This window comes from Suillus plorans (genome assembly GCF_016647745.1).
Source record: "Suillus plorans strain S12 chromosome Unknown HD556scaffold_1, whole genome shotgun sequence".
Taxonomy (NCBI): domain Eukaryota; kingdom Fungi; phylum Basidiomycota; class Agaricomycetes; order Boletales; family Suillaceae; genus Suillus; species Suillus plorans.
The window spans coordinates 2,083,590-2,104,283 of NW_024537385.1; the positions used below are offsets into that span (position 1 = coordinate 2,083,590).

The window sequence follows — 20,694 nt, forward strand, 5'->3', positions numbered from 1 at the left end:
AAATTGGTATCTCAATATCCATGACTCGGAGTCATTCAGATGGCACAACAGTGAGTATTCGTCCTCAATTTTGTTATTTGTGAATTTTGAAAGTATGTCTACAGACAGTCGGCACCTCGTCCTTGTACTAAACTCACATATTTGCAGCCTGAGTTAGGCTCGCATTCACACCATCTAAAAATTCTCGAGTTGGGCCCACTGAAGTTCGCATAACGAGACGGAGGCAGAACATATGTAGAGCTTTTATCTTCGACCTTCGTATAGTACTATAGTTCTATTTATGATGTAATTACTTTGTTGCCTTGTAGTTCTTGTATCGCTCTGTGAAACCTTGTGGAACATTGTGAAACCTGTAGTACTGTACCCATGTACCGTCTATGGACTTGTATCATAGGCTCTGTATTGACATGTTGTTTCTGTAACCAAATTTGTAGTTTGCTGATGTATATTGTCCTAGAGGGCCCCCTTCATTGAATATTTATTCATTCTGGTGCGTACAGCCAAATTCCAGTCGAATTAGACACGCCATCAGCCCACCTGTCAAGTCTAATTAGGGTGGGTACGTGGGAACTACAGGTGAACTCTGAAACCGCCGCTGTGTGAGCAGCCTTACACCTTACTAATGAATCTATAGCTAGATAGCCTTGCAGGTCGAACAGGGGTTCATGTGTGTCTCTTCACCTCATGTGGACATGTATATGACACCACCCAGGCAACATGGTTTGGGATGGATAATATTATGGACTTCTGGGAGGATGTCCTCCAAATGGAGGCCAATGAAATCATGTGAAAGCTGGAGCAATGGGTGTGCATGTTAGGTTGAAGTATGTCCTTTCTTGCTTTCCCACCAGTGCTATATTGATATCAACATCCTAGACATTGACGAGTGCAAGACAGTGCAAATCATGCAACGTGTTTGCACTTGTCGGCTTAATTCTGGGCTAAATACATTTGTTTTTTATATCTAACGATAAAACAATACTAACTATCATGTTTTAGGAACTATAATTAAGAGACGGGATGTTCATATCAACTACGCTGTGATGCAAACTTTGGCACCACCATTAAAGAGAAGCTTGGGATTGATCTGAAAGGCTGGCCCGAGGGCATTCCATTCCAATCCCCCACCAGCCTCAATGCTCACAACACCCTTCTGAAGCTCCGCAATGCACTTAAAGATGGCTCTTGCCATTGGTTCCGCATGTCCCCGCGTCAAAGGGAGGAATATACCACTCAACTAGCTGTGCGCCACAAGAGAGGAGAGACCATTGGTAAGCCCTGCAAGAAGCGCTCTGATGCTGGGGTAGCACAAAAATGCAATGGAAAGGAGAACGGATGCCCAAGAAAGTATGCATGAGGGTCTGGGTCCTCTGTACAGCCTCCAAAGAGTGCAGAGTTTGTGGTCACATCTGATGAGGAGGAGACCAGCGAGGATGAAGCTTAGTTATTTGTTTTGCAGGTTTGAAGTCTCGTAGTATACATAAGATCTAATACAATTTGCATTGGCTACTTATATACGAAAATACGGCCAAAATCCGTAAGCACATGAGGGAGATACTCAAGCTCGCTGTTGTACACAGTGAGCACGAAGGTTTGGCAATGATGTGGCTCGATCGGGACACGGGTTCCTAATTTGGCTCCCAGGCACTCAGGGACGGACATGGCCGAGGGCCCGCTTGGTACCTACACCACCCAGCACCTTATACTGTCCTAGAAGGCCCCCTTTATTGAATATTTATTCATTCTGGTGCGTACAGCCAAATTCCAGTCGAATTAGACACGCCATCAGCCCACCTGTCAAGTCTAATTAGGGTGGGTACGTGGGAACTACAGGTGAACTCTGAAACCGCCGCTGTGTGAGCAGCCCTTTCTGCTCACATGGCTCTGTTTGTGCTGAACAAAATAGTCATACAACAATAAGTATACAACTATAAACGTCAAACCAGAGGCCACCAGAATCGATGCCAGGATAACAAAAGGTACTTGTTTCACATGAGTACTACATTCTCTTAACTGCTAGGATCACATTCACAACTTCTAGTACAAGTTACAGAACTTCGTGCTGCCACAAATCTAATTCACCGCTTCGAATATACTAGGGACGAAACTCATCAGCTTATCGCCGTTCGCAAGCCACCACTTTTCCGTCTCCTCATCCGCGTCGTATCCATATTGGATATCACTCTTCGTCTTATCAGCCCACTGATTCGCATTGCCCTCTAGCACAAGCGTGCTCTTCTCGCCGCGCGCAACGCGCAAAGCGTCCTCCATTGCCGCACGCATTTGGTTATCGCGTTCTTCTTGCTCTGGCCCGTCGGGGTGGTGGAAAATGTAGCGGTTCAGATTTGAGGACGTCTGTGTCGCAGTGGCACGTTCGTACCGAAGAGACTGGTAAGCATAGAGCAGCGGCGTAATCTGCGAACGATCCGAGCAGTGCGAGAATAGGTTGCCTAGGACAGCAGCATCTTCAATCTAGAACTCTGATATTAGCACTTGTTTTACTGTCGACACTCCTCCTTACCGCCATGGCTGACCCTTGTGCACGGTATGGCTATAGGGATAACACTCAGCATGCGCTATTTTGATCAAAAATTTACACAAACCAGCATTGGGTGGCATGAGTCGCCCAACAAGGCCAACTTTCCATCCTTGTGAATCCACGATGGCAGTGGGTCTCGGACCATCAACTTCCAATCGAGCGTTGACGGAATAAGCGCTAGAAGCTTTTGAATACTGTGTCCAGTGTCACCAGTTAGCATGAGCACAATGAGTGCATCAAAATGTAGTCACTGACACAATGTTCCACCCTTGGTAGCACTCTCTCATTCGTTCTACATTACCTCCCTCAGTCCACGATTCCACGCCCCCTTCTGTTTCATCAGGGTGCATCATGACGAGGTTGTATTCTTTCTTGGCACGCTGTGCAGCTCCCATTAGCTCCCATTGTCGACTATGTTAATCGAACTGCTTACAATATTATAGCCGACGATATGACCTTTAGGGCCCATCCAAATGATCGATTCCGTCTTCTCCACCAGTGATTTCAGGTCATCATCCTGCAGGAGTTTCTCGGTCGGGATGAGGGCTCTGTAAGCAGAGTCTCCAGTAGCCATAGGTGCATCGGGCCCGCCGACGACATACTGCCGAGTAATACTTTTGACTCCGTCAGCGCCAATGAGTATGTCAGCAGATACAATCTCCCCAGATGCAAGGGTCACACTAGGTTTTGACGGGTCCACGGATACAACACGACAACCTACACGTATGTTACAGTATGGTTCAACTGCCACGTAGAGCATACGGTGAAAATCGGCTCGCTGACTCAATCTGATCAGGCAAAATCAGTGCATCAGGGGGAGCACTCAACATGTACGTGGTAATAAGGGGAGCCGTATTCCTTCACGAACGTCTCCCCAAATGGCGTGAACCCCACGACCTCATCATTCTTCCCTGGAGAACATCAATCAAGAACACCAGGACATTTAATCGTAACTCACATCGTCTAATGCTCAAATTCTGTGGTTTGACACCAAGCTCTTCGAGATGTGGGCCGAGACCCCAGCGCTTTAAGAGGCGCGAGACGTTAGGGCTGGCTTGAATGCCAGCGCCCACGTCACTGATGGCGAACGCTGCTTCGAGGATAGTAACTTTGTGACCTGCTTGTGCGAGGCAGTATGCAGCAGCAAGACCTCCCAGACCGCATCCTATGACTATGATGTCGAGAGGTAGGGAAGCTCGCCTTCCATTGTATAGATGGTCGGGCTGGTGTGTCGTGTCAGCCTGAGACGTCCAGAAGGTCAGTACATAAGTCTCGTGTTGATCGGTCTCACATTGTCACTGACTATTTGAGGTTCTCTGGTGTCCATATCACACAAGGGCTGGAAGGATCAAGAAATGATGGATGAGGCTGGAGTGTGTGAGTGGAAGATTGATATAGGCTGTAAAGGAGGGTTTACTATTTTGCCGCCTTATACTTATCGTCACCGAGTCGGTTCCCTCTGATGTAGACTATTAAATATTGAAATCAGGTCATATCGATCCAATGATTATCAAGGTTTCGCGTCAGTGTTCGCTGACTAGTCGTTTCTCTTCCCTTCGTAGATTTGGCCTCTTGAATTGGAAGCAAGAGTGACGTCTTGAGCATTGGCTCTTTGATTTGGAAGCAGTGACTCACGATAGTTTCGCAGTCGCCGGCCCAGCTTCCTTCAAGTTGAAATTTGAGGGTCGTTGCCGTGATCAAAGTATGTAGCAGTACCTTGCTAAGTCGACACAGCAATTTCAATTACTTTATTATTTATTATCTTTAAATCGATTTGGCGTGCCTGTGGAACAAGAGCCGCTCCGATTTGACCTGATTGGATATAAAGTGGGCATGTTGTCGAGAAGTTCATTAAACGTTCGTGTCGCATGTAATACTGTCGTGATTCTACCAAGCCAAAGTAAGACGCTGAGAGATGATCCTGTCCAATTTGTTTCTAATGTTCGTCACAAATTGCGACTGTGACAGTTAGAAACAGTTCTACAGATCAGAAGCCACTTACGAAACGGACACTCAGAGCCCATCAGGGACAGCGTATATAATTGAATTATCAAGATTAAATAGGGACGCTTACACCTGGGAGCTTACGATGCTTATCTGCAACTTATCTGATAACCCATTAAATATGTTACATATGCGTCCATAGTTGTCGAGCGCCCCTCTGCCATGGATAATCAATTATCCGTGTTTCGTTAATGAAGGATCCGCTGGAAAGCACTAACGGCAGAAAGGCGTTCAAACATCCAGTCAGACACGATAGTAGAACCAGAAGTCTCGGGAACTCATCTGATGTCTTATCGGGGAAGACAGAAGGTGAGGATGGTCGATAAATATTATCCCCACTATGGGCGCACACAAACGACATGGCAGAAAAATTGATGGCCTCATCCTCAGAAAATGGCAAGGCATCGAACACGCGAGAACGTCCAGAAAATGGACGCTCTGAGTCCGTGTCAATCGCTTGGCTGAATTCGGTTAGAGGTTTATCACTGGAAAAGGCCGAGCTGCGCCGGCAGTACCCTTGTTGTGCGACACATTTTCGAGAAAGGCATGAAATGAAGGTGGATCATCTCATCAAACATAAATATCAGATGATCGCATAAGAATAACATAAGTAGTAAAATGATAGGAGGATACAGGAGGGTCACTATACCGATGACGACGGGAGAAGCTTGGTATAACGAGCTGGGGCCTCTCGGCAGGGCCTGCCCTCCCAACGATGACGACGGGGTGGCTTGCAAGAATGTTGTTGTACGTCTTGAGAAATTGAGGTAGAAGATGCCGACGAAGCTCGTATAAGATGTTGAGGGTTTTCAGCCTCTAGGACCGGTAGGACTCCTAACGAGAATGGATGAGCCCGTGAGAGGTGCTGCTGTACTTCTTAAAGAGTTGAGGAGAGGCTCTAGGGAGAGGCAGGTGACTTTCGTCTAGAAGTGTCTATTCAGGTAACAGTAGATTAGATTTGGCGACCAAGTAAAACAGATAAAATACCTAGTATTTTAAAAATTCCCGAGTCCGTGACAGGCCTGCCCTAAGACTGTCCATTAGCCAGACCTTCTGCGCAACTAGATATTCGACTCCAGAGGACTACGAGTACTGCATTCATCAACTTGCTCGGTGAATCAGCAAATGAACAATACATACCAGACATACCACTAGTTCGCAGTGACGTTTGACGATATGAGTGGACGTAGCTTCTTTACACAGCCGTTCCCATCGTTGAACAACCACCTCTGAATCGACCCATGTCAGCCTAAACCAATTCTATTGCATGCAAGCTCGTGATGCTTCTGGCACGCGCGTCGGATGTCTCAGAATCGAGGCACGACTCAAACAGCCAACAATAAACCTAAATGCTAAAAAAAACCAACAGGACATCAGAAAGAAAAGGAACCAAAGACGGGTCCATTGCCACAGATTCGACTCACATGCATGAACGCCGATTCCGCGGGAGGATTTCCGACATAAGTAGAGCACGATGGGCCATGGCATCAGACGGAGTGGCGTTTGATACCGATACTCAATATCACGAGGATTTGGCGTGGGCACGATTAAGTATATATAGCTAGCCTTGCGTCGCACGTAAAATGGACACATGGACAGCCATGGACAAGGACTTGAACTTTCCGGCTGTGATGTTCTGCCCTAGGATTTTTTAAATGGAGTCGTGGGTTTCACTTGGTTCGCAACTGGGCGGCTGCTTACATAATATGAGATAAGATTGAGATAGTCAATTTGTCATGTTGCATTGTTACATTGTTACACTTGTAAAAAATAATAATGAAAGAAGATTCAAAATGTTACAGGTCGGCTGCTCAATAAGTACAGTACCAGTATGAAATAAAGCTAAAAAGCCACCAGATTCTCGTGTATCAGCCAGATAGTCCAGAACAGACAATACAAATAAACAAAAGACTCCTATGCAGTTAGTGATCGCGATTTGCAGAAGACATGACTCTTGGCTTGAGTTCGATTGAAGGAACAAGGGCCGTAAGCCTTTTCCCATTCACGAGCCACCACTTTTCTACCTCCTCATCCGCATCGTATCCAAATTGGATGTCGCTCTTCGTCTTATCAGCCCACTGATTCGAATTGCCTGTTAGTGCATATGTGCTCTTCTCGCCACGCGCAACACGCAAAGCGTCCTCCTTGGCCGCGCGCATCTCACGATCACGCTCCTCTTGCTCTGGCCCGTCGGGTTTGTGGAATATGAACCGGTTTAGACTTGAGGACCTCTGTGTCGCGGTAGCACGGTGGTACCGGATAGACTGGTAGGCACAGAGCAGTGGCGCAATCTGCGAACGATCCGAGCAGTGCGAGAATAGGTTGCCTAGGACGGCAGCGTCTTCAATCTAGAGAACTCTGATATTAGCACTCGTTTTACTGTCAACGCTCCTCCTTACCGCCATGGCTGACCCTTGTGCACGGTATGGCTATAGGGATGACACTCAGCATGCGCTATTTTGATCGAAAATTCGCACAAACCAGCATTGGGTGGCATGAGTCGCCCAACAAGGCCAACTTGCCATCCTTGTGAATCCACGAAGGCAGTGGGTCTCGGTCCATCAACCTCCAATTGAGCGTCGACGGAACAAGTGCCAGAAGCTTTTGAACACTGCGTCCCGCCATCATTCAGCATGAGCACAAGGCGTGGATTAAAACAGAGTCACTAACGTGGTATTCCATCCCTTGTAGGTTTCTATCATTTTGTCCACATTACCTTCAGCAGTCCATGATTCTATGCCCCCTTCAGTATCATCAGGGTGCATCATGACGAGGTTAAATTCTTTCTTGGCACGCTACACAGCCCTCGCATTAGCTTCATTGTTAACCATATTAAGCGAACAGTCGGCTTACAATAGTATAGCCGACAATGTGACCCGCGGGGCCCATCCATATATTCGATTCCATTTTCTCCACCAATGGTCTCAGGTCATCATCCTGTAGGAGTTTCTCGGCCGGGATGAGGGCTCTGTAAGCAGCATCTCCAGTAGCCCTGGGTTTATCGGGCCCGCCAACAACATGCTCCCGAGTAACACTTTTGACTCCGTCGGCGCCAATGAGCAAGTCGGCATATACGATCTCCCCAGATGCAAGGGTCACACTAGGTTTTGATGGGTCCACGGATACAACGCGACTATTAACACGGATGTTACAGTGTGGCTCAGCGGCTTCGTAGAGCACACGGTGGAAATCAGCTCGCTGTCCTAGCTTGGTCAGAAAGAATAGGTGCAATATGGAGAAGACTAACATGTAAGAGGTAGAAAGGAAACCCGTATTCCTTATCAATCAAATCTCCAAGGGGTGTCCACCCTATGACCTCATCGTTGCTCCCTGGAGATTGGCATCAAGCAAGAGCGTCAAAACACTTCGACGTAACTCACATCGTTTAAGGCTTAATGCCTGGATTTTGACACCAATTTCTTGAAGCTGTGGGCCGAGACCCCAACGCATCAAGAGACGCGAGACATTGGGGCTGGATTGGATACCAGCGCCTACTTCACCGATGGCCGACGCTGCTTCGAGGATGGTGATGTTGTGGCCTGCCTGTGCAAGGCAATATGCAGCAGCGAGACCTCCCAAACCACATCCTATGACTACAATGTTGAGGGGCAGCGAAGCTCGCCTTCCTTTGTATAGATGGTCCGGCTGAGTCGAGCCAGCCTAAGGTATCCAGAAGGTCAGCACATAGTTCCGGTTTGATAGGGCCCACATCAATACTAACTGTTTTAGATTGCTGTGCGTTCATTGTATCACTCAAAGAGCAGGACTTCGAGATAACAGAGTGGGGATGATGGAGGGGACTGAAAGTGATTGATGATTGATGTGGATGGACTATTGATATAGGCTGCTAAGGAGAATCGGAATGTACCTTATTTTGTCGTATCGATCCAATCATCAGGAGTTCCGCGCCCGAATCCATGACTGACTAGTCGTTTTTCTTTCTCCGTGGGTTCTGTCTCCTGAATTGGAATCAGGAGTAGTCTCTTACTTGAAGATGTCAGCATTGGTCCTTTGAGCCAGGGGGTAAAACAGATCATTATTTCGTAGTTACTGGCCAAGATTTACTTCCGGGCGGCCGCTGCCATGAAGATCCATCACTCAAAGCATCTTGACAGTCAGGGCTTGTTCTGTGTCTAAATGATTCGTTATCCGATAAACTCGGCTTGTATGTCATGTGGACGCACATAATGTTATTAAAATTGTTGAGTAAGTTTGTCAAAATGTTTATCCAAATTCTCATGCACATGAGCTTCCACAGCGAGCCCGGGAGGTTTAACTCAGAGTCAGAATGCTTGCAAAGACGATTATAATAGGAGTGGGTAAGACAAGACGGTCGCAGTATGGTTGCCGGACTGTTGGGTATCCAATTAGTAATTCCATTCTCGACGAAAGGTAATGCAAAGGGACACTGCAAGGAAAAATGAATTACCGCAGTAAACATTTAGAGGAGACTCCCCGTGGCCGAGGAACGAAGACAAAATGTCGAATCTGCTCCATGTATACGGTCGACTATGACAGGCTTATGATAAGCCTAGCTTGTATATTCACTATCCTGAATGATGACAAGCGTGGGCATGTGTGACTCATGAGGTACAGTAGGGACTGTGCCACGGTCACGGGTTGCAGCCCCGGCCTCCGGGCAACCTATGCATGGCGTATAGCGTAGGAGATAAGATTGAATGAGCTGCCCAAGAGGTCAGTGCACTCATCCTGATTTAGGACTACTGTCAAATGCTATTCTCGATGGGTAGGCACCATCGGACGTACGAGTAACTTGGGGATAGATGATGTTTTAAAAAAAAATTGAACATAGATGAGCGTGGACAACTTGTAGATCTCTTTCCCTGTGGGTTTCTGCTGATGCATGGCGGATTCAGAAGCTCGTTAGTGTTAGTCTACCGCACTATCCAGGTCACAGACCTTGAGTCTTAACTGCAACAACATTCATTGGACAAATTTATTCTTCCAGAGGCAGGGTGCACTTCGCGTAAGAGACCATTGTCTTCTTTCTGTAACAATCTGCCTAGGGGGAAGACTACCTTCATATGAGTTACATGAAGCACACAACTTGCACTGATAGGCCACCCTGCTGGGCTCCTCCATGAAAGCGCGGATGCCTGATCGCAGTCTCTTGAAGATGCCGCCCAAATAGTCATTTTGGACGTCGAGTGCCTGCAAGCTCAATGCCACTCACTGATTGACTATTTCCAATGCTTGCGCGAATCAACCAACCACTCTTTTACTATTACATATCCGTACCAAAGGCATAGATGTGGTATCTGATCGAGTCGTGATACGGGTACTCGGGTCAAAGTTTCATGCATACCCACACGCCGGGTCGTGGAAACGAGTTTGGTGACCGCAGGTCGAGAAAGTTTGAGTTGGTGCCACAGGCACCTGATTATCGGGATTAAGTGAGTTGCCTGAGTTCTGCGAGTCGTGGAGATAAGTTTGGGTCAAGCAAGGTGACACACTCCAGTAGACACGGTGCCACTGACACCTGAATATTCCTGAATATTACCCGAATTAGTAAGTTAGTTTTAGGCCTGCTTACATGAGCGCATACGTAGGTGCCAAAATTCAGTTACTAGTACCCACGAACCGTCTTTGCAAATATTGCTACAATGTTGGATTGATCGGACTCCGGGCAAGTTCTACATAATCTGAGGAACTAATATTAATTGCGTTTGTATTGGCTTAGATATCGTAGTGAGGGTTTTTCGTAGAAGTAAGCACTATGTCGCTGAAATCGAATCGCCTGGGAACACGAAACATTGTATTGCGTCGCATCTGCTTCCGGGATATTGGCTGGTCATGCATGTATGAAGTTCCGGTCCGTTGCGCGCGATGCAATGCCTGACATTTGGAGTTATCGCCAGCACCGCTAAAGCTAAGTTAGTGAGCAACGTGTCTTATCGTTGATCTGAGTGCTCTCTATCCGCCGGCTATTCCATTCAGGCGGATTGCGATGGGTACGACGTAACAGGTCTCGGATGGGTCCATGATGGCAAGAGCTTGGGTCAAGTTGGGTCAGCACAGCAGATCGCCTAGGAGTTGCATCGTACTTACTGCAATATCTATAAACGATAAACGATTTTGAATTAGGCTTCAAGCTTAGGCCTCATCCTCAGGAATGCATCACACGTGGTTAATATTGGGTCCTATGTTAATTTATGAAATGGCAGACAAATAGCAGACAAACTTACACTTGCATTGGCCAGTGACTCCGAGGCATTCACAACTAGACCCTGGACAAATATGGGGAGTTGTGCCCAGTGTTTGTCGTGCATCCTAATGTACTCGCTTTCAACTGACCATAGTGAGTTATATATTTAATTGGTAACACTATATATATGTGACAGTACCGCAGAAATTGCTATGCAAACTTACAATTCCTCTGAGCATTGGCCACTAAGGCATTTTCTCATCTGACTCGCTGCATGGGGACAAACTGGTGCTGCACTCAGTGTTCTAACATATTTACTCACTTAAGTTCAATTGTTTGAGTTGTAGTATATTCAATCGAGTGAGGAAGCCACAGTTGACTGCTGGCAGCGTATAATCTTCAACGACACCATTGTCCGTGACTGCGGGCATCGCATTGTCAAAACGTTTCGTCGTCGTCAATTTGCATTGCATTATTACAGCGTGTCGTGTATCGTATTGTCGTCAACGCACACGTTTGAGTTGTTCTCTCAATTCGTCCATGCACGTGTGCAACACAATCCAATCTTACATCACTCCATCAATCTCTCGATTAAAATGGTGAAATATGATCTTAACATACCCTACAATATTGAGGACATGTGATAATGCACAAATGCTTGATTTCGACCGCTATTTTCCTGCGTATGAGCTCAAGGCGGTGTGGAACAGATGATCCTTGTTAGCAAGAACGAATAACCGTTCGACCGCTGCTTTCGGCTCAGGATTGGCAACCATCTCCCAGTGAGCCTGTAAATTCACGACAGTATCAGTAGGTGCAAAACCGTAATAATATCAAAGTCTACCTCAACGCTCGACCAGCCGCCAACAAGAATAATTGCATTCTCATCCTCCAGCGTAGGACCAAATATGAGCTTCTTCTCGGTTAAGTCTGAGAGCTTATTGAGGATGTCGAACACCTCTGCACGATGGCTGGGATCTTTGAGCGTGATGAGGAGGACCTCCGTGACAGGCTGCCGGAATGTGGGATGATCGTTGAAAATGACATGATACATCTTGAGTGGGCCCCCAATGGCGGGTTTCAGAGCTTCGAGAAGAGGACCGTACGAGGAGGAAGTCATGAACGCTTGATGGTGGGCCAGGCTATCCCAGTCTAAAGCCAGGGCATGATGGGCTCCCTTTCAATGACTAGCAAAATGCATAACACGTACTGAGAAAGATATACCCTGTAGCTGGGTTCTCGATCTGTAGCCCGGAGTAGACGGGCCTATCGTGATAACAGCATGATTATGATGTCCAATGCTATGGGTAATATCTACCAGCAAGAGAACCATACGCACTTGTGGACACCATCAGCCTTTAAAACTATGTCGAATGCAGGACGTAAAAATGAGACGTCCTCACGAAACTTCTCTGATGTCTCGAAGATGATGATTTCAGTGGTTGGGATAGTAGACATGGTTGCGGGAGAATTTCTGAAAGAGCCCCTTACAATATCCCCTAAATATATAGTCGGACTCTGGAAGTGCCACCTGCGTCGGAAAAAACCTATATCATAAAATAGAGTTAATTCACTGCGGTGACAACAAACTGATGTGTGGAAAGAGGCTGTAGCTAGAGGGAAGAGCAGCGCATACTAGCACTGGTTGAGATTAGCTTGGTACGTAGCTGAATGGTTTATATCGAATGAAATAGTGTTATAACTAGTGTTGTTAATGCCTGGATTGAAAATTAGCTGGACCAGGGAATCACGAAGCGGTTCGTGGATAGTGTTGTGGGCAAAACTATTTTGAAGCAGCTCAGGACTGCCAACTGACAAAATTCCTCGGCAGAACCATGTTCTGTCGGGTGGTGGAATTTGCTATTTTGATGTGAGACTACTAGATAGCGAGAGCACCACCGGCACTCACTCTACACTGTAAGGCTCCTCGGTATATCTGACTTCAAGTTGGCTGGTAACGACCAGAAAGAGGTCGATTTAGACCTGTCAGAACACGTCGCACCCTGTCGTGTCAGGTACGTGGGAACTTGGTGGGAACTATCCTGTGATTACCAAGGCTTCCGTCCCATTCACATCCCAGTCCAAGGAAAATTCTCCGTGCCAATCGTTATTTTCCCACTACAAATGTCTTCTAGTCAAGCGAACTCAGCTTTAAAATCAGTCTCGAGCCACTTGGCAGTCACAGTATCCTCGGTAGTAAAGCCGGCCTACTTTCGACAAGGGACTTGAGAGGACGGCCTCCAGACTTAGACATCGTGAAGAACCTGTAGTTCTACCGCATTCTACCCAGGAGATTCCGCTCTGTCATGTGGCAGAATGGCAGAGTTCTGCCCACAACCCTATTCGTGGATCCGACAGACAGTGATCCAAGGCTCAAGCCAGTGGTTACATTAATGAGCACACATGTCATCAATATCGGTGCGTTTACTAATTTGCAGGCTCAATATACAAGTATGTGTGAGATACTGAGCAATATTAGTGTTATACGAACAGCAGACTCGTTACCAACATGTCTATCGACAGTCTACTACGAACAGGTCACCAGTCTGCGAACACAGGGCATACGTGCATGTTGCTTAACTCAAGGCTGCTATTCTGAATTTCAGATCCTATCCATCCGAACATGTGGGAGGAACACGTACACCTCACAGATAACGACAGTCAGGGCTCTGCGGATACCATACAGATTTAACAGATCCACCAGATTCAGAGTTTTTGAGCTTCATCGATGCATCTTCTGCTCTGCCGCAACTTCGCATATGTCACCACTGACCAGAGATCATATAAATGACAACCAAATGATCGAACAAAGGTGCAAATGTACGAATCGTACAACACTAATAAAAACTTTTGGCACGCTATCGATACGTTGAGTCGCACAGATGTACCAGGTTTACACGAGCGGACCTGTCCGAGAAGTCGAAAGGTCGTCTAATAAGTCACTCGGGCACCGGGGCAACTGGCTATCGCCGCACAGTTGTGCGGATTAGATAGCAGTTCGTGCCTGGACTATGAATGTGATGCGATGTAGCGGAAACGCCAGGTGAACTTGGTGCGCAGTAATCTGTCACTGCGATCATTCAGCGACTTTCCGAGTCAACTAGTGAGTCGCGACAGTAGGCGGCAGTCCGGGAATTTCGGGTCCTGGGCGCTTGGTCATGAAATGAATGCAACAATATCACAATGGCGTTCGTTATGATCTTTGCATGGCCTTTATGCACCAGGCGCCCTCACCGGCATTGATCTTGCTCGAATGAGCTACTATTGATAACCCCAATAGCGCCGTATGTGCTATGTGCCGACACCTGCTACCATTTTTGTTTTGATAGGAGGAACGAGTGCCTTCCTTCTATTGCCTACGAGCAAGGATAACAGTCTCCTACATGGGTCGTCATCGGTACACGCAGTATATCGGCTTCCCATTGTCCTATATGGTCTGAGGCGTCACGGTTGATCGGTCATAGGACGATCTGCTGCAAAAGTCACTCGCATATCTGACTTAAAGAGATGCATACTAGCAGCATATGACCAGTCTGACCTGAAGGTGCAAGCAAGCTATGATTACAATTATGGGGTACGAAATTGATGTCGGGACGGCGTTGTGTAGGTTATTACTGTTCATTCTCACACTGTCGTTTGCTGAAGCACTAAAACCGAGGTGACTTTGCGGACACGATGTACAGATCGCTTTGTGCCAGCTTCTCGAATTTCAAAGTTTGATATAGGTCATATCAAGTTACTGCGTCACATCTCCCTCTGATCTGGACTTTTACCCCACACTCTACCTAAATTTATACCGAGTCTGGGCTTATAAGGTCTGGGTATGCTTTCCAGGTCGTTATGATGCCTTCCCTCACAGCATTCCGTCACTGACGAGAAGTTTGTGATACAGAAACTTAGAATATAGTATTACATGCTTTGAATTCGACTTCAGTATCCTCAAGAGACAAACCCTACTTTCCCGTGAAAGAGGTGAGGCTGGTGTGGAATAGATGGTCCTTGTTGGCAAGAGTGTACAACCGTTCAAGCGCAGCTTTCGTCTCAGGCTTAGCGACCGCCTCCCAATGAGCCTAGAAGTCGACGGCATCAGTATGTCTAAAATTGCAATAATCTCCACGCATACCTCAACGCTCCGCCAACCAGCAACGAGAATAATCACATTCTTATCTTCCAGTGTAGGACCAAATACGGCCATCTTCTTAGTTGAGTCCGAGAACTTGGTGAGGATGTCAAACACCTCTGTGCGGTTACTGGGGTTCTTAAGAGTAAGGAGGAGAACTTCCGTGACAGGCTGCTTGACTGCGACGGGCTGGGCATTAAAAATCACATGGTACATCTTCGACCAGCCCCCATATCCAGGTTTCAGAGCTTCGAGCAGGTTCGGGTACGAAGGGGAAGCCAGCATCGCTTGATGGTGTGCTAGGCTGTCCCAGTCTGAAGCAAGGGAGTTATTTCAAGACTCATGAAATATGTAACACATACTCATGAAGACATAGCCTTTAGCAGGATTCTCGATCTGGATTCCAACGTAGGCAGGCCTGTTGCAATAATAGTATGATTAAGGCGCCTGTATCACCGGTGATGTATACCACCAGGAGAGCAATACGCACATCTAGACTTTGAAACTAGCTCGAATGCAGGTTTCAAAATTGAGCGATCCTTACGAATCGCTTCTGTAGTGTCAAAAATGACGAGTTCGCTGGTTGGGATAGACATAGATGCGAGTGAAGCTTTGGGGATAAGTGATCTTTACAACAGTCCTTACGTATAAATACCTTGGTCAACGAATTTCAAACTTTCTTGGGACCTGTGTTATCCAGGGTGATATCATCGGAGAAAGTCTCGTGATAGCCCAGCAGTGCGGACGGCTCTTGGACGCCACTTTTAATAACTCGGTCCGTGTGAAGAATGACAAAGACATAATCAACAGGTGATCAGCGAAGACCGCATACAAGCAAGCGCTGCTAAGCAAACTACATCCATTGCACCCGCGGCAGTCAGCTGTCCCCGAGTATATGGTTCTGTCAGCTTGAGTAGGGGGATGCTAGGGAGACGGATTGGCAACAGTATCGATCCAGCAAAAGCTCTTATCAGGGGGATACTGATGAGCCTAAACTCCTGTAACAGCTTGCCCTTCTGAATTTAGAACACCCCGTACCTTCGACTGTCCGATTCAGAGGGAATTAACTATCCAATCAGCTGCTATCCATATTCATGGATAACAGATTCAGGGCTTGGTCGTGAAGTAGGGTCTCCACCCCCGGGCCAGCGGCCGTAGGTCATAAACAACTCAGACGAAGAATCAGATTAGTGTTGAGAAAGTTAGTTTAGGTGTACACGTGACTTACATAAATACCGTGAGACCATAGACTCTATCCGATTCTTTCATTCCGGCCAGAAAATTGCTCGACTGAAGCCATACATGTGAATTACACAAACCTTGGCACCAGTCTGAAAAGCCAAAACATTCGTTGGTTCAATCACATTATGTGTGCAGAACTTCGAAACTTCCACCATTGAATAGACGGTGATCCCATGTGCAGGGCTCAGAAACTTCTAGCATTGAATAGACGGTGATCCCGTGTGCGATCACCGGAATCCGTCGCGGACGGAAGACCCACAAGAACGATATCAGTAAGTGCTAGAAGAGTGATGCTATCAATAAGGACGGTGACGAAGATAATGACTAACTGAGGCCCATAAGGGCAGCCGACAACCCTAATACTGGGCTCTGATAATCAAATGCTGAGATCGTCAATCAGCTCGCCGACCTCCGTGGCGACCAAATCTTCGGTTATGGCGGCTTTAGCCAAGCATTGATTGATGCCCACATCGATATCTCCTGTTGCTTGCGCTTTTTGTACAGTTCTTGCATGATATCAGTATGCCATTCTCGAAGGAGAAAAAATATCATGTCATGGTTTATCGATATGAAGTTAGTCGTAAGAACCAAGACAGCTATCTAAATTTGGCCCGGACCTTGCCGAAGAACTGCGAGCGAGTGGTGGCAACCCCCAAAATGTTCATCCACTTTCAGAAAGCTCATTGTCCCGGCAGGTTACCATGATATCATAGTGATATGTTATAGCTGTTTCCATAAGTGGCGACACTGGCGCTGGAGGGAATGAGTCAATGCAAGTTGTTTGGATGATGGTTAAGTACATCTTCACTAAAGCACCCAAGGTCTCAGGACTTTGCGCAGGATGTTGTGCGAATCATCGTCTGATGTGAGCCGGGCTCTCCCAATCGGAAGCCAAAGCATTACCGACCCCCTTTTAAAACCAGCGAAACACACAACACATACCGAGGAGATATGACATAGCCAGTCGTTTGGTTCTCGATCGGCCTATCACGACCACAATATGTAGTATGATCCGGGCCCCACGCCGCCACGCACTTCTCGTCATACGTAGTGGCCAGAGAACGACACATCTGGATACCATCAGCTTTTGAAATTACTTCGAGTGCCGAACTGAGTGGTCGTTATGAGTAATTTGACTCAACATACATGTCAATATACCCCACAAAATGACAAATATTCAAAAAAACCAAGAATGGATTCAGGTCATACTAGCTTACATCAATCCTGGAGTGCGCAAATTATTCGTCTGAGTACTTGTTTAAGGAGGAACACGTACATCTCGTAAATGCCTACTGCTCTGAACATGTCATGATCATTCGTAATTTCAGAGTCTACTTTTGAGCTTCATCTTCTGCTGAGCCGCAGCTTGCCCGCGTTGTAGCATGGGCCGAATGTAAGGCTACGTTGACTGAGTAAATGATATCAAATAACGAACAAAGACTTACAGCATAAGCGGGAGTAACTTCATCCTTGTTCATCGGTTCCATCTGCACTCGTTTCCAGAGTGCCTCGTAAACGCGGCCATCGGAGACTCCCAGTGCGCTATCGAACGTGGTCAGTACGTCAACCGTACAGATATAGTTTGCAAGTACCTGTCTAGGGACCAGTCCGAGAAGCCGAAAGCATCTGTTAGACCAATGACATTGGGCAGGACTTCAAGACAAAGGGCTTTGACGGCTAAACGGAGATCCTGCGTAGGATCGCCAGCACCCGTATGACGAATCAACCCAACCGAAAGGAGGTCCACGAGCGCACTTTCAGCACTCGTTAGCAAGTACTGTTAACATGATGCAATCAGAACGTTTTCAGTGACAAAGATAGCAACTAACCAGTCTATAAAGGCAGCCGACAACCCTCGCGTCCTCCGAAGGTAAATTGGTGAGATTGTTGATCATCTCACCGACCTGTGCTGCGACAAAAGCCTCTGTTATAGCTCTGGCCAAGCGCTGATTGACGTTCGCATCGACATCTCCACTCGCTGGCGTCTGTGTGAAATTCTTGACCATAAGAGCAGCACGCCACTCTAGAAGAAGGACAACGCTGTGGACATCATGCCAAGTTGATGCAGTGACTTGTGGAGGGGCCTCGCTGGTCGTGGACAAGAGACGCAGATAAGCTGATGGAAGGGGAAGCTCAGCAACAGCTGATGTTGACGAAAGCACAGCTTTGCATAGCTTTGTGGCGGCACGCACCACTTGTCCGTCCAGGACAAAGTTGTCCCCTTCGAACCTGGATACCTCTTCAATGTCAATTAACGCTCAGAAGGTAAGACACACGTTGCGGAGGGGAGGTATTCAATGTATAATCGCCCTAGCCCAGCAAATGCACTGTACCCATGTCCACCCATAGAACGCCGAGCGGTTTCAATATCAATAATTCCTTGTGTAGTAACAAAGACTTTTAAGCCACACAAGAGAGCATGCATCTCTGGAAGAAGGGAAGTGTCCCTACTTGCAAGCCGCTCTTGCATCTGAGTCAACGCTTTAATCTGACCATTGCGGAGGTGAGTACTTGGACCAACGGATAAAGAAGTAAAACAAACCGTATACCTCCCGAGCTCAATGAACACAAATGCCCTAGAGAGGATGGGCAACAAGCGGTAGTATGTTGAAGGGTATGTCAAGACTTGGCGTTCGAGTCCCTGTGCATCTAGTTCGCCTTGTCTCCGGACAGTCGTGTAACGAATAGCAACTGTTGCAGCTGCAAGAGGATTACATTTGGGATTACACTGGATGCTTAGAGCTCTACCTTTGGCTATGGTCCATCCGGCCGATGGTATCATGCTGGAATGCTATACTGTTAGTGCTGTTGAGCAGAAGTGCAGAGAATTGACAGACGTTGCCCTGATATACATCATCTGGTACATCGTGTCAGTGATATCAATATCAGGGCGAATTGAAGAGAATTACTCCTCCGTAGCTGAGTTTTGCGTGAGGAGGTTGGATATAACTACCCTCTATCGTGACCTCAGCAAACTTCGAGAACATGTTTGTCCTGGGTATCCGTACGTGATCAAATCTCGCGAAGCCTTGGTCTTGTGCAGCCATGCCTGTAGGGAACACATCAAACAAGGTATTAAAAGTGGCTTCAGATTTCACTTACCTCCCGAGGCCTTTGGACCAATGTCGCCAACAGTGATTCCTCGGAGAGGTTTGTGGTCCTCTGCAACAGCATTCAGTGCCGCTATAAAATAGGTAACGCCCAGGCGAACCTAGTGAGCGCAGCTGCACGAAGAAAAGGTGAGGTCCCATATCCTTCCCATCCGGCAAGATCAACTTTGCTTGGACAGCACCATGAGTTGCGGACTTTCCCAGAGCACCGATCCACCATTTAGTGCTCGTAAGACTAGGAGAGTTTAATTCGAACTCTTGGGTTTCCGGGATATACGTCGAAGTAGTTTCTAGACGAGCTACATTTGTACCGTGACCGAGTTCTGTTTGCAAATAACACCTGAAGCTTCCTAGTGAGTATAGTTCAGGAGAAAACGACTTGAAGTCAACATACCCTTGAATACCCTTCTCATGCACCAAGTCCCAATAGTTTTCCATCAGTGCAGGAGATCCTTGACCGAGGAAGACGGGCTGGAATGCTATACAAATATATGAGTGCGTGGTCTGCGTGAAGGATATAAGTCTGCATACCAACGTCATGTAGTGTGATTGATAGTACTTCCGAAAGAAGTGACGAGGCTGTATTATATTCTTCCTGAGACCAGCCATGGACTCGTCGTAACTCAGTCAGCCTATTTATGATTGCGGCAGCCCTGATATATTGATCTGTCCGGCCTAGAAAGTCCCTGAGAGAATAAGAAGTACGAAAGACAAGATGACCGGCACCTACCTGTGCTGTTTGTCAAATAATGGTTCTTGGACGATAATCTTTTCCAGGCGTTGACGTAGATCCCACACTTTCTGTCCACCTGAGGGGAGTTAGGGTGTTACAAGAACTAGGATGTCTTGGAGTGTTCACCATATAGATAGTTTCTGACAGTCTGAACGTTGATTGAGGTTTGTGAACGTGCTGCGTTCATATCAGCGGCCGTCTGCTGGTTGACATCGACTCTTGGTCTAGGCGCCATCTTCTTTGTGCTGGCAAGGTGAGAGGATGATTGACCAAGACGTTATACAACAAAGGTACGAGAGCTCGTGATTTTCGAATTACCGGCGCGGTCACCGTTAACTTCAACAGTACTAGTACGGACTTCGGGACCGTAACTCGGCACGGACGTATTTTCCTCTCGATCTAGCAACGACGTCGAGCAGGCTGTTCGACATGGCTCGTGCATCAGGCTCACTCGTACACTTTTCTATTCTTTCCACTTCCCTGAAGTCATTACGCACCGTAATTCCATCAATAGATATCGATATAAGTCGACATCGATGCCGTTCGTGTAGTGTAAACATCAAAGAATTTCTCGTTTGTCTTAACTCGTAAGCAGGTTTCCCGCTTTCCTAGCGGCTCCCCGTCCCGACGCACGGACCAACCCAACACATTATCACCGACTTCAAGCGAATGTATGAGTGTCGTCCATCATGACTATTGCCGCATTAATGCCACTACCCCGGTCTGTTCGCACGGTTATCAGCTAGCTTGGCTGTTTGTACCTGCAGGCTGCGTGCTCTG

The 20,694-nt window shown here is 47.1% G+C and overlaps 6 protein-coding genes across 6 annotated transcripts; 1 reads left to right on the plus strand and 5 right to left on the minus strand.

The window, feature by feature from the left end:
* Window positions 1-1,048: 1,048 nt before the first annotated feature.
* HD556DRAFT_1454248 (uncharacterized protein) lies at window positions 1,049-1,403 on the plus strand (the record flags this gene model as incomplete). The annotated part of the gene is made up of 1 exon (XM_041308098.1): window positions 1,049-1,403. A coding segment is annotated over one exon (309 nt), but the record flags the coding sequence as incomplete, so codon positions are not given.
* A 271-nt stretch (window positions 1,404-1,674) lies between these two features.
* On the minus strand, window positions 1,675-4,349 carry HD556DRAFT_1522676 (uncharacterized protein). The gene is made up of 10 exons (XM_041309202.1): window positions 4,323-4,349; window positions 4,175-4,259; window positions 3,831-4,110; window positions 3,498-3,780; window positions 3,368-3,450; window positions 2,973-3,317; window positions 2,795-2,919; window positions 2,604-2,733; window positions 2,522-2,551; window positions 1,675-2,472 (listed from the first exon to the last, which is right to left on the minus strand). Exons 3-10 carry the CDS (start codon window positions 3,864-3,866, stop codon window positions 2,074-2,076), a joined length of 1,431 nt encoding a protein of 476 aa, XP_041168042.1. The 5' UTR covers window positions 3,867-4,110; window positions 4,175-4,259; window positions 4,323-4,349; the 3' UTR covers window positions 1,675-2,073.
* A 1,976-nt stretch (window positions 4,350-6,325) lies between these two features.
* On the minus strand, window positions 6,326-8,345 carry HD556DRAFT_1319936 (FAD/NAD(P)-binding domain-containing protein). Its single transcript, XM_041301290.1, has 9 exons — window positions 8,265-8,345; window positions 7,924-8,203; window positions 7,791-7,873; window positions 7,397-7,741; window positions 7,214-7,338; window positions 7,025-7,154; window positions 6,943-6,972; window positions 6,458-6,891; window positions 6,326-6,343 (listed from the first exon to the last, which is right to left on the minus strand). The coding sequence occupies exons 1-8, from the start codon at window positions 8,286-8,288 to the stop codon at window positions 6,466-6,468; spliced, it is 1,443 nt and encodes a 480-aa protein (XP_041168043.1). The 5' UTR covers window positions 8,289-8,345; the 3' UTR covers window positions 6,326-6,343; window positions 6,458-6,465.
* A 3,035-nt stretch (window positions 8,346-11,380) lies between these two features.
* Window positions 11,381-12,167, minus strand: HD556DRAFT_1302691 (uncharacterized protein; the record flags this gene model as incomplete). Its single annotated transcript, XM_041299526.1, has 4 exons — window positions 11,381-11,497; window positions 11,554-11,861; window positions 11,920-11,975; window positions 12,049-12,167. The coding sequence occupies 4 exons, from the start codon at window positions 12,165-12,167 to the stop codon at window positions 11,381-11,383; spliced, it is 600 nt and encodes a 199-aa protein (XP_041168044.1).
* A 2,345-nt stretch (window positions 12,168-14,512) lies between these two features.
* HD556DRAFT_1281522 (uncharacterized protein) lies at window positions 14,513-15,425 on the minus strand (the record flags this gene model as incomplete). Its single annotated transcript, XM_041299297.1, has 4 exons — window positions 14,513-14,541; window positions 14,600-15,143; window positions 15,192-15,247; window positions 15,316-15,425. Coding segments are annotated over 4 exons (738 nt in total), but the record flags the coding sequence as incomplete, so codon positions are not given.
* Window positions 15,426-17,395: 1,970 nt separating this feature from the next.
* Window positions 17,396-20,149, minus strand: HD556DRAFT_1436129 (acyl-CoA dehydrogenase/oxidase C-terminal; the record flags this gene model as incomplete). The annotated part of the gene is made up of 14 exons (XM_041305517.1): window positions 17,396-17,470; window positions 17,517-17,613; window positions 17,664-17,848; window positions 17,901-18,300; window positions 18,348-18,559; window positions 18,614-18,854; window positions 18,909-18,928; window positions 18,981-19,120; window positions 19,174-19,233; window positions 19,283-19,521; window positions 19,576-19,660; window positions 19,713-19,867; window positions 19,912-19,990; window positions 20,041-20,149. The coding sequence occupies 14 exons, from the start codon at window positions 20,147-20,149 to the stop codon at window positions 17,396-17,398; spliced, it is 2,097 nt and encodes a 698-aa protein (XP_041168046.1).
* Between the last annotated feature and the right edge of the window lie 545 nt (window positions 20,150-20,694).